The 17,140-nt window shown below is 33.6% G+C and overlaps 1 protein-coding gene across 1 annotated transcript in view; it reads left to right on the top strand.

Moving 5' to 3' along the window:
- GBE1 (1,4-alpha-glucan branching enzyme 1) overlaps positions 1 to 17,140 on the top strand; it is a gene marked incomplete at both ends in the record, with an annotated part of 250,486 nt that overhangs the window by 170,976 nt on the left and 62,370 nt on the right. The window contains 4 exons of the mRNA XM_084231058.1: positions 599 to 726; positions 5,927 to 6,025; positions 12,098 to 12,208; positions 16,516 to 16,687. Coding sequence (XP_084087184.1) covers positions 599 to 726; positions 5,927 to 6,025; positions 12,098 to 12,208; positions 16,516 to 16,687 — 510 coding nt within the window. The remainder of the gene's footprint in view (positions 1 to 598; positions 727 to 5,926; positions 6,026 to 12,097; positions 12,209 to 16,515; positions 16,688 to 17,140) is intronic.

Raw genomic sequence — 17,140 nt, 5'->3', positions numbered from 1 at the left:
AAGAAAGTAAATGGTATTGCCCCAATAAATGAAATATAATATATGCAACCAAAATCAGGAAGAATGGAAAGAGGATGTAGAAGGAAGTTTCAGAATTTTAAGATCTTTTTGTCTTCATACGACATCCATATTGCATAAATTGAAACACATGTTAGTCACAATATAAACATACCTTGGTTTTGTGATGGCTTTTACATTCGCTTTTATTTATTGTAGAGGGTTCTAGTGGGAGCTAACTTATATTACCTGTCTTCAGGTAACCAAAAAAAATCTGAAAGTTGAAATTTAGAATTCCCTTTTTACCATTTTACTTTATTTTTCTGTTGAAAAATTCAGTTAAAATTGAATTAGAATTTTAAATAAAATAACTTGTTTGCTTTTGTAAAACATAAACTGGATTGCAGATTCATCTGTGATCTGAATGTCGATGTGGAATATGTTTCATATATTTGCTGATGATAATGTTATGTGGGGGGAGGCTCACTAAGCTGCTGCATTATGGTAAAACTAATATTAAAACTAATTGGTGGGGACAATGGGGTATACTTAAGACTTTCATGTTAATGCAATGCCTCGATATTGTCTTTTTGTTCTCTAGGTCAAGGATTTTCAGGTGGTTACCATGAATATTTTGGACTACATGTAGATGAAGATGCCTTAATTTACCTCATGTTGGCAAATCATTTGGTTCACACATTGTATCCAGATTCTATAACAATAGCTGAGGTAAGGCCATAAAGATTGCCTACCCTCTAATAACCTTTTATATACAACATTTTGTGAACATGTGGTATTTGAATGATTAATCTCATGTTGTCAATAATTGCACAATTGAAATTGTAGCCTCACTATGGTGCAACTACCTTGTATGGGTGGGACGTTATTTAGAATTCATTGTTTTCCTATTAGGAGATAGTGTACACTAATTACTTGTCGTCATTCTGTTGTTTAAAAAAAAAAGTCAGTGGTTAGAAATTAAAATATCCTAATCAGTGGACAGGTCCTTGTGCTATGAGACCTTCAGCAGAGAAAAGTATTGAATATTAATGTGCATCTGTCTATTTATTTATTTTTCTTTTTTCTTTTCTGGTTTAATCATTGGAGATGGCATGGATCGTTGCCCATGAGCTTCTCTGAAGCTTCTTGTTCTGATGCGATTACCTTTCTTGTTTACGTTATTGCTCTTGGATTGCCAAATGTTCTCTAGTTATTCATGATTACTGAAGGTCCATGATTAACTGTCCCAAAGCTGCACTCTAATGATATAATTCAGTATATGCATAATTGACAATTCCCCTCTTGGTGATAAATGTGATAAATTAAGAAGTTTGTTAAATGCTTATGCTAATTTAGATTTAGTACTAAAATCCCTCCGGTTTTCTGAGTCCTCTAACTAGGAATTATTATTAAAATTGAATTTAGTATGTTAAAACTGTTCTCTGCAAAGTAGTGGTTGACTTACAAAAACACTAAGACTCAAAAGGTCAGAATTAAGGCATATTTGTACGTTGCTAGTATTTTGTTCTATGGAATGAAATATAGTAGTAATGATCTCCTTCTTGTAGTATTTATTATTCCTCTACCTTTTTTTCTATCCATCATTTCTCAAAACAAAACTCTCCAGCTGGGTGGTATTATTTCCTTGTTTATCTCTGCATACGAAACAGTTGTACTCTTAAGGCATATCTTCTGGGAATAGAGCCCCAAAATTCCTGGAATAAACTCCTACATAAAGTTAAAAAAAAAGTTATTATTTCATCTTGATACCCTGTATTATTTCACATTCTCTACCTTTTTACATTTGGTCATAGCTTATAGATCTTCCTAATGCTTGTGCTAATATTTCATTTGCTAGATAGCTTTTTACATCAATCACAGTGTATTTTAAACTTTTATTTTGTCTCATGTATTTTAATTTTATCTTTCAGACATCAAAAAAGTTAATTATTTTGTCAATTATATTTATGGCAATTCAGAGTAGTGGCATTATACATGACAAATTGCTACAAACAATTAATGACAGCACAAATCAAAAGTGGGTACTGAAGAAAAAGAAGCAATTATTTAATACATGAAACTTAAAATTGTTACATTGATCTTCCCGTTCATTTCAAGTGAAATGGTTTCATCATCTAGGGAGCTCTTGTCTGATTATCTGTGCTACTGCCAATGAAACTTTGAGACTTTAGCCTACTTTATATTACTTGGTTTTAGATTTTTTTAAACAAGATTTGTCTTCAATTTATTCTACTTAAATTGAAAACTACTTCAATTTCAATACATCACTTTTCTGTCTTGTGAGAATCTCTTCAAAATGTGGAATTGATCTTCATGAACTATTTTTTAAGAAAGCAAAGTGGTGTAACAAATAAGTAATGTAATTTTATATAAAACCGTATTGTAGAAATTTGAATTTTTTATAATGATAACTATTAATATAGAATATACTTACTACTTTACAAGGCTCTATTTGCTATATTAATTTAAAATATTTGTAATTGAGGTTATTTCTCCCTTGGGAATAATCATAAATACTCTTGAGCTATTAAAGAATTAGAATGGTTTTAGCTTAAATTGAACAGATAATGATTATTTTAATATGATGTATTGGTAGCTGTCAACATTTTTGTATTTAGAGCACATTTATTTTAGTGATCTTTAATTTACCTTCATTATATCTTATAAGATTTTAAAAGGACAGTCTTTAACTCTCCACTTTCAAAGATAACTACAAATACCTCATGTACTAATGGGGCAGTTTTCTACAATTCAGATTTAAGATCCAAGATCAAAAGATTTAAGATCCAAGATATTTGGTGTCCAAATACTTTTCTTAAAGATTTCATTTCCTGTCAAGGTATTTCCTAAAACATTTTTAGACCAAATATAGAACACACCTTAATATTTTTTGAGAAAAATTATCTTGATTTTTAATGACAGCATATTCCTAGTCTTTCCTGATCCCTTGTTCCTGTAAAACCCTTTTGAAAAGACACTGTGTCTATAATCCAACACTTTACAGACGTGGCTGATATTTAATACATATTCTGCCAGTGTTTAAAGGAAATTGAACTGGATACCTACCATAGCTATGAAAATATGTCATATTTTGATAAACTTTTTTCTTCTTTTAACATAGCTTTTTTTCTGTTAACCATCCATAGTTTTTCATCCATCCTTTTTTCATTTTATAAACTATAGAGTGCAATGTAGAAATAAGACAGTGACAAAATTTTTATCTGCTTTTTCTTTTTAAAATATTATTTATGCATATATTCAGCCATGTACTTTATTTACCCATATCTCTCTTCCATAAAAAAAACAATTAACTATTTATTTTGAGAATCCAGAGTCCATAAATTTCTTTTGTCCATAAATTTCTTTTCTGTGAAAGAGTTTGGGGATGATCTTGTCAATAAAGAAGTATTTGAGTTAAGTTTTAGGTAGCTAATAGTATGTGGTACTTCTTATAAGAAGTCGGAAGAATGTCCAAGAAAGAGTTTGAGCAATGACACAAATAGAAATGCTTGTGGAAAGCACAGGGAAGAGTAAGTGCTTAAAGTGGATAACAATCAAGGTTACTGTGAAGATTACAGTAGCTAATGCAGCAGAGTATGTTTTGTTTTGCTTTTAATCAGAAGAACTTCTTTCACTTCCAAGGATAGGAACGGATTTTTATTTGGAACTGGAACACTGATAACACATATCTGAAATCCTGGAAAAGGTCCCCAAGATATTGTCACATGTTATGTGTATTTTCTCAGCTTTCTAATAACTGTTATTTCCATCATATTAATAAAATGCAAATATTCTATGGAAACTAAAAAAAAAAAAAACAAACAAACAAACAAAAAAAAAAGATTTAGTAATTGAACTAAAATAACAAGAAATAATGGTGGAAAGAATGTCTGTGTCTCCATTTCACTTGGTGTACTTCAGTTAACAACTATCAAAATCATATCACATTGGGCCTCCTTGGTGGCACAGGGGTTAAAGACATTGCTATCAAGCTATTCCCAGCCACTGCAGCACAAGTTTGAGCCCAGGCCAGCAACCCACATGGCATAGCAGATCTCGCCTACCTCACCCACTGCTCCCCTAAGCAGTGTATTTCAGTAGACCTACCTGTTCTGCTGCCCACTCTCTCTGGTGAATCCTCTCACCACCCACACCTCTGGCTTACACCCCAGTGCTTGTGTGCATAAATAAATAAATCTTTAAAAAAATAAAATCATATCACATTGTCATTTCATGACAGTAAGTGTATATAGTATATTTAGGTCCTAGTTTGTGAGTCCCCCAAGGTCAGAAACTATGCCTTATTTACTTTATTTTTCAATTGTTTTTTTTTTTTTTTAATTTTCTAGAGGCATGTCTTATTTATTTATTATTTGTTTGTTTGTTTGGTTTATACATGCACTGGGTACAGTCAGAAGCGCGGGAGGGTGAGAGAATTCACCAGAGCCAGAGCGGGGAGCAGAGCAGGCAGAAGGACCGAAGTACACTGCTGAGGGGAGCAGCGGGCGGCAGGAGAGGTCTGCGCGCCATGTGGGACCCTCCTCCGGTGGCCGGGGAGCAGCCGGGGATCGAACCGGCTGCAGAGGCTGCAGGCAGCTTCGCAACCCAGCGCTCAACCACTGCGCCACTGGGGAGGCCCGCCTTATTTACTTTAAATCCTTATGGCATCTCATTCCTTCACTCAGCATGTATTTGTTGAGTATATGCTGTGTGCCAGGTACTGTTCTACTGTTCTAGAGTCTAACAACAACAAAAAACAAACTTATTTTCCATGGATCTTACATTGTAACAGTGAATGAGGAAGCATGCAATCAAATAATAAATCATACTTTTAGTGATTAAAGTGTGCGATGAATGTTTAAAATATTTTCATTTCAATTGATGGCTCTTGGCAGTTATTGACAGGTAGTGATAGAAACAGATTCTCATAAAATGTTGGTTTGACAACAGTTTGTGTGAAGAGAAACTGAAAATGGGGAATTCCATTTTGAAATATAATGGTCTTATTAAGCAAAAAGTAATGAAGATGAAATAAGATAGTGGCTATAGTGATTGAAGCAAAGGAAAAGGATTTATTTAAAGAGTGTGCAGTTAAAATGACTAGTACTTGGATCATGTTTTCCACAGTTGTAATAATAATACATGTTGTTAAATGTGGCCTTTAGAAAAAAAATTTTACTTACTTACTTGTTTGTTGAATTGATTCTTTGATTTATCTGTAGTCTAGCAGTAGCATGACAGAGTAGAAAGTTGAAAGACTTGACATCTGAGTCCTAGCACTACCACTGAGAAACGTGTATCTCTAAAGATCCCTTCACCTCAATAAACCTCTTTCTGTATCAGCTAAATGAAGAGGATCCACTAGATAACCTCAAAAACCCTTTCCAAATGTAGGCACCCATAATGAAAGCCATCTTATCGCTTCACTGGTAATGTTCTAACTCTATTTTCCTTTCCTTGGGAGCTAAGTGCTCACAAAATATACTTCAAGTTATCATTGGAGACTAGTATAACAGACATCATGGTGCATGTGTTTATGTGTTTAATAAAATCAATAACTAATAAAAATGTTCACACAGTAGTTAGAAAATAAGTCTAAAGAACTCTGCTTTGGCAAGAGTACTTTTACTATTTTGTGTTCTCTATGTGATACTAAGGAAAAGAAAATTATATCCTCACATGATCAAAGTCATCCTGCAGTGAATAGCATTACATAAAATCTTAGTGGGGAATTAGATATACTTTCACAATTATATCTACTTTTACAATTCTGTTACCAAAACTTGCCAAAAATATATTCCCCTATTTATTGTGTTCATTTATTATTGTCAAGTTCTTACTGTCAGAAGAATATTTAGTAAAAAATTTGAAAAGGACGCACTGACAATACTCATGTACTCTGTTTTAGGACGTATCAGGAATGCCGGCTCTGTGTTCTCCCATTTCCCAGGGAGGGGGCGGCTTTGACTATCGATTAGCCATGGCAATTCCAGATAAATGGATCCAGGTAAGATTTTATGTAATTTTTTCCCACTGTGGAGACTTTGTCTTCTGTGGGTTTATTATTTCTTCAATATGCTTCTTAGCTGTGATTCTTAATTTCGGATATTATGTTTGAAGTATTAAATTCTCCCATTAGTGTGTGATTCTTGTGTTTTTAAACAAGGAAATTCTCAAATTTCTAAAAGTTTTAATTTAAAATAGTGTCACTGGTGGTGAGTGTGATATGGTATCATAATCTGAAGAGATGCAATACTGTATTTCTAAATAATATATAGTATTATAAACTAACTTTACCTTAATAAAAAATAATAGTTAAAAAAGTTATATTTGGTAATATTCAGTCAAGGAGAAAGTGTGATTCCTATAATATTAGCTATGAAATGGAAATTTGCATTATGAATGCAAATATATAAAACTTCAGTGTCCTGTTTTTAAAACACACTAAACTTGTTTGAAATATCCATTTCTCCCTACAAATCATCAGTTAATATAAAGGCTACTCTTTAATTCCCTGTATTTGTTTCATGGTTTGACCTTTTCTTTCTTTTTTTTTAAATTTTTTCTTTACTTAATGCTTATAAGAACTGGGGGATAGGTTAGAGTTTGCAGGGGGTGAGGATTCACCAGAGACAGAGTGGGGAGCAGAACAGGTGGATCTACTGAAATACACTCCTGAGAGGAGCAGTGGGCAAGACAGCAAAGGTCTGCTGCACCATGTGGGTTAGCTCCCAGGCCACGGTTTGAACTCATGCTGCAGAGGATGGCAAGAGCTTGATTGTGCTGAGACTTAACCCCTGTGCCACCAGGGAGGCTCATGGTTTGGCCTTTTCTGAGCTCACTTGTATTCCTTCATTCAGACTTTAAAGTCCTTACCATGTGTCAGGTTCTAGGAATGTAGGATTCAACCCCTGCAGTCATTGCCTATGGCATCTTGCTGATTATTTCTAATACAATTTTATTAAAATTAATGATCCTCCAGTGGTTTGGATTATATGTTTCATTTAATATTTGCCTAGAGACTAAAGTTGTCATATTGAAATGGATTTGATATAGGACATTTTTCAATGATCAAGTCTATAATCATTGGCTGAGTATGTTGAAGGAGACAGATGTGTATCAAATAATCATGGCTTTCTGATGAATTTTTTAGTCAACATGAACAGGTGTTTTGTGATCACAATGCTAGAAATGCTTAACTTTTCATAGAGACACCATTCTACTCTGATAGAAGTGATTATTGTGTTCATCTTTTAACTGTCTTTCCTACAAATCCAGGCAATTTGTGCAAGGCTCAGTTGTGACTTTGAACTTCTACTAACATAACTTTACATTTGTAATGATTATTCAAACATTGTCAAATAAAAACCAAGTGTTTTACAAAAACAATTAGACTATTAGAAGTCAAACTAAGGAGTTTTCTAGTTTTAAAACCTGCGCAAGTTGCCTTATGTTTTTTGTTTTTTGTTTTTTTTTTTTTTTTTTACTACTGTGGATTTCAAGCTTGTTATCATGGTTTAAGGTTCTTTTTTTTTACCACCAACTCATACTATTTCCAGTCGTCCATCTAGACTTACTTCCCTCACAAATGCTAAACATTATTTTTTAAACATTGTACAACAATGCTCTCACCATTCTTTGTGCAGATTCAAGAATATTTCAAGGTATATATTAACCTAGAATTACTTCTGAGCCTGTCTTAGCTCACAGAATGATATTTCCCTTTATGTATTCATGGCAATGTTTTTCTTAAAGATTTATTTATTTATTTATTTATACAAGCACTGAGTACAGTCAGAAGCACGGGAGGGTGAGAGAATTCATCATTGCCAGAGCGGGGAACAGAACAGGCCGACTAATGAAATACACTGCTGAGGGGAGCAGCGGGCATGGCAGGAGAGGTCTGTCGCTCCATGTGGGACCCTCGCCTATGGCCGGGGATCGAACTGGCGCTCCAGAGGCTGCAGGCAGATTTGCAGCCCAGCGCTCAACCGCTGCACCACCAGGGGAGGCCCAACAATGGGGATTTTTAAAACAAACTTTATTTTTTTAATAAATTTTATTTTTATATTCCCCATACAATTGCAACCCCCCTTATTTTGACCCCAATCCCTCCGCTCCCCGCCCCCCATCCCCCCCCATAGAGTGTCTCTGGTTCATAGTTTTATGTTGATTTTGATTTTCACTTTCTTATAGTTATTCATTTTCCTGGTCCCTTATTTAAGTTTTCTAGATTCTTGCTGTGAGTGAGACCATCCAGTATTTTCCTTTTTTTTTTTTTTCTGGCTTATTTCGCTGAGCATGATCCCTTCCAGCCCCATCCATGTTGCTGCAAATTGCATGTGTTTATCTTTTTTGAATGCTGAGTAATATTCCATGGTGTATATGTACCACATCTTCTTGATCCAGTCATCTATTTTTGGGCATTTGGGTTGTTTCCAAAGCTTAGCTATTGTAAACAGTGCTGCTATAAACATAGGGTTTCAGGTGCTCTTTGGAATTGATGTTTCTGTGTCTTTTGGGTACATACCTAGGAGTGGAATTGCTGGATCATATGGAAGCTTGATGTTTAGTAGGTCAAGAAATCTCCACAAAGCTCTCCATAATGGTTGGACCAGTTTGCACTCCCACCAACAGTGCAGGAGAGTTCCTTTTTCTCCACAACCTCACCAACATTTGTCGTTGCTAGTTTTTTTAATATGTGCCATTCTCACTGGTGTAAGATGGTATCTCATGGTAGTTTTGATTTGCATTTCCCTGATTACAAGTGATGTTGAACATTTTTTTCATATGCCTGTTGGCCATTTGCATTTCCTCTTCAGAGAAGTTTCTTTTTAGCTCTTCTGCCCATTTTTTGACTGGATTATTTTCTTTGTTTTTGTTGAGTCTCATCAGCTCGTTGTAGATTTTTGTCATCAGTCCTTTATCATTAGTGTTGGGTGCAAAAATGTTCTCCCAGTCGGTGGGGTTTCTCTTTGTTTTTGTTACTGTCTCTTTTGCTGTGCAGAAGCTCTTTAATTTGATGTAGTTCCAGCTATTTATCTTTGCCTTCACTATCGCTGCTTTGGGTGATGTGTCTGTAAAGATGTCTTTGATGTGCATATCACGTAGTGTTTTGCCTATATTTCCTTCTATGTATTTTATGTTTTCAGGTCTTATGTCTAGTTCTTTAATCCATTTTGAGTTGATTTTTGTGTATGGTGTGAGGTAGTGGTCAAGCTTCATTCTTTTGCATGTAGCGACCCAATTTTCACAGCACCATTTATTGAACAAACTTTCTTTGCTCCAATGCATAGTCTTTGCTTCTTTGTCAAAGATGAGTTGACCATAAATCTGTGGGTTTATTTCTGGATTTTCTATTTGATTCCATTGGTCTGTGTGTCTGTTCTTGTTCCAATACCATGCATTTTTGATGATTATGGCTTTGTAGTATAGTTTGAAGTCTGGGAGTGTGATGCCTCCATACCCTTTTTTTTTTTTTTTCAGGACAGCTTTGGCTATTCGGGGTTTTTGGTGATTCCATATGAATTTCATCAGTAATTGTAAAACAAACTTTAACTCACTAAACATTATAGTACCTTGCCTGCTGAAGGTACTGTTCTACCTTCATACAAGTGGAAAAATATATGGTCCTATGTTTATGGTCTCACCATGTTAAATTCTAAGATTTTAAGTTCTTTGCAGAGATAAAATTTTTGTTGTATGTAATTATTTAAAATCTTCCTGCAGCACCAAAATGGCATCCTTAGTTAATTAGATAGAAAAGAATGAAACTCACCAGTACTATTGAAACCAACGAGATCTGTACATTCTCCCACTTTATGTGGTGTTGTTACGATTTTATTTTAATCAGTCTAATAGGTATGTATTGATGCCTCAATGCAGTTTCAATTTTCATTTCCTTAATGGTTTATGATGACAAATGTCAATTTATGTATTTATACATCTTCCACATATCCTTTTAGGAAAATGTCTATTCATACCTCTTCATTATTGTCTAGTAATTTATTCCTGTGGAGTTTTGAGAGTTCTTTATATAGTCTAGATTCAACTATTTTGTTGGCTATGGGACTGATAAATATTTTCTTCCAGTCTGTTGCTTGTGCTTGCATCCTTTTCATGTGGACTTTCACTGAACAAAAAGTCTATCTTTATTTTAAATTTGATAAAGGCCTATTTGGCAGGTTTTTTTTTTTTTTTTTTTTTTTTTTCCATTGTAGAGATCTCTCTTTGGGGTCAATTCCAAGAATTCTTTCACTCTCCTGTGTTTACTATTAAGCATTTTACAGTTTTCTATTTCAGCCCATTACTATTTTGAGTTAATTTGTGCAAATAGTATCACTTAAATCAAGATTTGATATTTTGTCAAAAATTGGGCACATTTCATGTCTATGATTAATTTCAAACTGTTAATACAAATTTAGTGGCTTAGTGACTTTAGCAGCTAAAAGCAATACACAAATTTATAATCATATAGCTCTTAAGATTTCTATAAGTCACAAATCTCAAATAGGTTTTACTAGCTTAAAATGAAGGTCTGGCGAAGCAGCATTTCTTCAGGAGGCTCTAGTTTCCTTGCCTTTCTATCTTCTAAAGCCAGCAATACCTCTTGGCTCATGTATGGCCCTTTCCTCTCTGTTCAAAGCCATCAGGGTAGCATTTTCAAATCTTTCTATAAATCTAACAAGTCATGTCTTCTTTTTAGAAAGTTCCCTGTAGTTACATTGGACCCATCAATTAAACATTTTGAAGTAAAATAATATTCCCATTTCAATGTGCTTAATTTCGTACACCTCTTAAGTCCTCCTTTCCATGTCAGAATATAGATTTTTTTAGGTATTGGGATGTGAACCTCTGTGGGTGGTCATTATTCTTCCTAACAGTGTGCCTTCTGGTGTTCAGTGATTCACACTGCTGTCTGGGGGATGGCTAAGCAAGTCTGACTTATGCTGCGAGAAAATCAGCAAAGAGTAAAAGCAGACTAGAACCCTTGTATCAAAAGCTGCATTATCTTTCTATTGCTGCATAGTAAATTACCACAAATGCAGCAATTTAAAACATAACTCAGTTTTATTTCACAGTTTTATCAGAGGGCATTTATCATATTTAAAGGTCTCACCCACATTTTGGGTGAAGAATGAGACAAAGGTATGAATGCAGGGAACAAGACTCATGGGGCCATTTTGGAATTCTGCTTATCAGAGTACTGTTGATATTTTGGACAGAGAAATGTGCCAATGAACTAAAAGGTTATTTTAGGACATGATTGAGGAGCACTGACTTTTATAGGACAGGCAGAAGGAAGAGCTTTTGCAAGATGCCTGGAGTACTAAGAAAGCAAGACAAAACTTAAGAGTCTCAAAGTGGTAAAAAAGGAAAGCATTTGATGGGAAGGGACGGTCAGAATTGTCCATATGTACAGCAAGTTCCCTAAGAAAGAGCAATTGTTCATCTAACAGATAATCATGTGGTTTCTTGGCAATGTCCAAGAATTGAAGAGGTGTTAACTGGCCAGAAACTAGATTGAAGAAAGAGTGGCAGTTGAGTAGAGACAAAAATTATGAGGTCTGTTAAGATAATTATTTCATGACAATTAGCCTTTAAACTTTGAAATGATAGCTGTTGCAATTATAACTCTGAAAAAATGAAACAAAATACTATTCCTGTTAAAATATATTTTTTTCAAACCTAAAATTGTACCAAATATATCTCTATGTGGTGAACATTACAGAAAGACATTATACAGTAACACTTTACTACAGTCATTAATCAAAAGGTAGCAGTTGTCACAGGGAAAGAAATGATTGCCAAAATCCTAATATGCAATGATCAAACCATTGGCACAAAGCAAAAAAAAAAAAAAAAAAAACTAAAAAAACACTCACACCACCACTGTCAATTGGACAATTAATATTAAAGTTGTGATTTCAGTAATATTTTAAACAAGAATATATTTGCAAAATGGGTGTGTTTTATCTGTGTCAAATAATTTGGATTAATATGATGTGTACCTTTAGATTGGAGATTTACCGTATGAATAATAACGGCTTATTGAAATTATTTTCACTCTTGCATCTAGCTAATTAAAGAATATAAAGATGAAGACTGGAATATGGGCAATATAGTGTACACACTCACAAACCGACGCTACCTTGAAAAGTGCATTGCTTATGCAGAGAGCCATGATCAGGTAAATGAATATGTGTCTTTATGTATAAATTCATTATTTCTTTCTTTTTCTCTTTCTCTCTTTTTAGCTCATTCTCTCTGTACTTATGAACCTAACTAAATACAAATTTCTATCGCTGAGTACAGTTAATATAACATATCTGTGTCTTTCTATATGTGAAAATTTTATGTGAAAATTACTCATACTAAAAAACATTTTAAAATGATTTTGCAGACCTATAAATTCCAGCTTCAAAATGCCAAATTGTTATGAAAAGATTGTAAATGACAGTAGCAAGTGTTATCTTACATGTTTTCCTTTGTAGTAATGAGAGGGATATTGGTGCTTATCCAAGTTAATTTTAATTTCCATTGAGTTTTCTTTTTAGAGATTTTTTTTAATGCATTTTGACAATCATTCTTCATTTATACTTAAATCACTGAAATCTCTTGCTAATTGATCACCCTGACCCCGGTCCCTCTCAGCTTTAGTTCATTTTCTCTAATGCAGTGTGAGGTATTTTCCAAACACGGAATCTTATTTTGTCAATCTGGCTCTTTTGGGTAAAGTTTCTCATTCAAGCTAGTCAGTGTACCAAAGCCAAGATCTCCAAATTCTCTTATCAGTCCTCTAAACATTCTGTCCTTCAATACTATAAAATGCCTACCCTTTCCTGAAATAGGTTGCTGTCTTGGACTTTCTCATAGACACCTGAAGATGCCTGCTTCACCTGGAAAGTTCCAAAAAAAGATCTAATGCCTAACTCAGATGTCATGTTCTCCCTGAAATCTTCATCTTGTTGTACAGGAAGAAAATATTTTCTCCATTATTCAGGTTCTCAACATGTTTTAGGGAAAAATTTTGTTTTCCTTCCCTTTGTGTTTTCAGCCTTATAACTGTTACTGCTCCTCATGGTCAGTCAGTAAACATGGAAAAGGGGAAAGGCCGTTTATTTAAATCCACATTAATTGTCCTAGACAAAAATAAAAATGTATGCCTTATACAATAAAAATGAGGCAATGATTTTTTTGAAACTATTAGCAGTATACATGAAGAAAAGTGAAGCTCAAACAATAAGTGCCTCTTTTATTTCAGCAAAATTAGCCGTTTCACATAAACAGATTTTTTTTTTTTTTTTTTTTTTGGTGGCTAGTCTAATTATTAAGAAAGTGTAAGTAGACCAGAGGTCAGCTACTAAGGATCATGGGCCAAATTCTGCCTGCTGCCTCCTTTTGTAAAGTTAATTGGAACACAGCCATGCTCATTTATTTATGTACTGTCTGTGACTGCTTTTGACCCATAATGGTAGATTTTAGTAGTTGAGGTAGTGAAAGTGGCCCACTATGCTTAAAATATGCACTATTTGACCTTTTTAGAAAATTTACTGACTCACAAAGTAGATATATCCCTAATTTTGCATCTTCCAAATTAGAGCAGTGCTGTCTTTTCAATTAAAATAGGACAGAGTAGATTAAATACCTATGAAGAAAACAAAAGCAAAATATAATGAAACAAATAATATTAATTTAATGTTGGCGGAAATACACCCATACCAAGTACCTCGTAATGTGAAAATGGGAATACTTACATAAATTATACCTTTCCATTGAAATATCATACAGGTTTAGTTATTTTTAAGTTCTAATATGTTTATTTTAGATGAGGAAATGAAAGAATAAATGATCGGAATAAACAAATTAAAAATTAATAAATTACTTTCATAATTTTCCTCTCCCAAATGTACAGAAACATTATAGTTTTGGCAAGAATTATGTACTACTCTAAAGTTTTAGGCAATTCAGCATACATATTATCAGGAATGTGCAAAAAAAAAAAGGTACATGTATATTGAATCTTAATCCTGATCAAAATCATAACTATCTAAGTTTATGAGATGAAAAATGTAGAAATATACATCACAGTAAAAATTTAACAAAGTTAACAAGTTATCAAAATAACTTTTATGTATTTAAAAATATAAGGTGAGATTGGGGTCAAAATAAGGGGTTGTAATTGTATGGGGAATATAAAAATAAAATTTAAATTAAAAAAAATAAATAAAAATATAGAATAGAATCAGTGATTTCAGTAATAAACACAATTATAGATAAAAGTATAATTAAACAATTCAAAACAAGTGAAAAGATAAAACTCTTTAAGAACTAGTGCTGTCTGGCCTCCCCCGTGGCGCAGCTGGTTGAGCACAGCGCTATTTAAGCTGTTCGAAGCCTTTGCAGCACTGGTTTGATTCCTGGCCTGCCAGGGAGATTCCTTCATGGCGCAGCAGACCTCTCCTCTTGCAACTGCTGCTCCCCTCAGCAGTGCTTTCAGTCCGTCTTCCTGTTCTGCTTCCCACTCTGGTGAATCCTCTCACCCTCCTGCACGCTTCTGGCCTATACCCCAGCTATTGTATACATAAAAAAAAAATCTTACAAAAAAAAGAAAAGAAAAGAAATAGTGTTGCATAAAAATAATTTAAATAATTTAATAAATATATGTATATTTTATATATATTGTTTTCAAACTTTTTTTTAGCAGTACAGTATTATTTTCAAACTAATCTTATTACGTCTGATCAAAGCTGCATTTATTGGTATATGTATTAGTCTGCTAGGATCACCACAATGAAATGTCATAGACAGTTTGGTTTAAACAGCAGAACTTTATTTCTCACAGTTTGGGAAGATGCAAGTCCAAGGTTACGGTGTCAAGAATTTTAGTTTTTCTTGAGGGCTGTATTCTACCCTTGCAAATGACTGTCTGTTTCCTCAGTGGTCTTTTTTGTGTGCATACTCATTCCTGGTATTTATTTATTCCTATTCCTTTTCTTATGAGCACATCACTCATATTGAATTAGTTCCTTTCCCTTATGATCTCCTTCAAGCATGGCCACCTTTTTAAAGGTCTTCTCTCTGAATATAGTCATACTGGGTATTGGGACTTCAGTGTGAATTTGGGAGAGGAAAAAACACAACTTAATCTATAACAATATAAGTTTGTTCTATATATTTATATTTAAAATATTTACCTATAAGTCAGAGATCAAATAGACTGCTTTGATAAAGCAAAAAAAAAAAAAAATTGAACACAGGCAAAGAAGTTGATAATTACCATCTAATGAAACTCTAAAAATTTTGTGGTAGGAAACATAGTCTGAGTTAATTCTTGCCCCTTAATATAATGACAAAACCACAGAATAAGCAAATATTTTTATAATGGAAGATATTTTTAAAGGTAATGTAAATAAAAATAGCAGAACAAATAGGTTATAAGTAAAAATATTTTTCAAAAAATGGAAATAATTATATTTGGATGATAAGAATATGGTTTAGTTTCTATTACATGTTTCACTATATATTATTTTCTGTCAGTGTACATTACTTTGTGTTAGTTGTTTTTAAACATGAATAATGCAGATTAAGAAACCTCTCTTCTGCTACTCTGGGTATTTCTGAATTACCTTCCATGCTTATCAATTATTATATTTTCCAATAGAACAAATTAATTTTAGTTTAAATAGCAAATACAAAAAGCAAGCAAATTTTACATTTTATGAAAATGTTATCAACTTGCTAAAGGGGAGAAGGGTTCATCGTAATATATTTACAGAGATGTACATACTGTACCTATACTCATATATAAATAATATGTATATAAATACATATACATGTGAATGATTTATAAAAACACTTCCATTTTTCCCAATCAAAATTGTGCAAGTATGCAAATGCTTATAAAAATCTACTTAGTAGTCTCAACATTATAATAAATGTTTATTCCAAGTTTAGAAAATTGAAGCATCGACCTAGGTATAAAAAATATTCTGCTCCCTTATCATGATTTTTTTCAACAAGCCCTGGTGGCGCAGGCAGTTGAGCACCGCGCTGTGAAGCTGTCCACAGCCTCTGCAGCAAAGGTTTGATACCAGCTGGCCTGCAAGGGTCCCACATGGCAGGCAGACCTCTCCTGTCACACCTGCTGCTCCCCTCAGCAGTGTATGTCGTCAGTCTGCCTGTTCTCTTCCCTGCTCCGTCTCCGGTGAATCTTCTCACCCTCCCGTGCATCTGGCTTGTACCCTGGTTCTTGTATAAAAATAAATAAATCTTTAAAAAAAATAAAAATCATCCCTGAAAACAGATACATTGTTCTCTAATATATTTTACCAGCATACCTTAGGCATAGAGAGTAACTCTTAGAGGATAATTGAAATTAATATTAATTCTCATACATATGAATACTAATTCTCCTGGATTGTTTCCCATCTTGTGTAAGTTGCATCTGCTTGATACCTATTCTTTACATTTATCTCATGACTTTTATTTCTGTAGGCACTCGTTGGGGATAAAACATTGGCATTTTGGTTGATGGATGCTGAAATGTATACCAACATGAGTGTTCTGGCTCCTTTCACTCCAGTCATCGATCGTGGAATACAGCTTCACAAAATGATTCGACTTATTACTCATGCACTTGGTGGAGAAGGCTATCTCAATTTCATGGGTGAGTATGAGATGAACACATATCTACTCTGTATTTAAAACATTAAATTGATTTTACATATGAATAAGTTATGTAAAATATTTTGGTTTGACTGTTGAGTTTTATGATAGAAAATTTCAGTTCTCTTTCTTTAATACACTGTGATGTACAAACTGCACAACTATAGTTAAATTACTGTAAGATTATTGTTATACCAATACGTGAAGCAAAGTTGTCTGATAGCTGGTATTATATTTAATATTGTTGAGTGGGCTATATTAAAACTTAGAATTATTTGGTGCTTAATCTTTCTGAATTTATTTTATGATACTAGCGTTTGCACAGTAAACATAAGAAAGATATAATTGTCATGTCATAACATATTAAACACTTATTCCTGGTCTTAGTTGAGATAATTGTATACCAGTATATCTCTATTAAAAATGTGAAAATCAAGGCTTAGGATATTGTGAA

The sequence above is a fragment of the Talpa europaea genome (genome assembly GCF_964194135.1).
Source record: "Talpa europaea genome assembly, chromosome: 4".
In the NCBI taxonomy this organism is placed as follows: Eukaryota; Metazoa; Chordata; class Mammalia; order Eulipotyphla; family Talpidae; genus Talpa; species Talpa europaea.
This window is presented reverse-complemented; position numbering and strand designations above follow the sequence as displayed.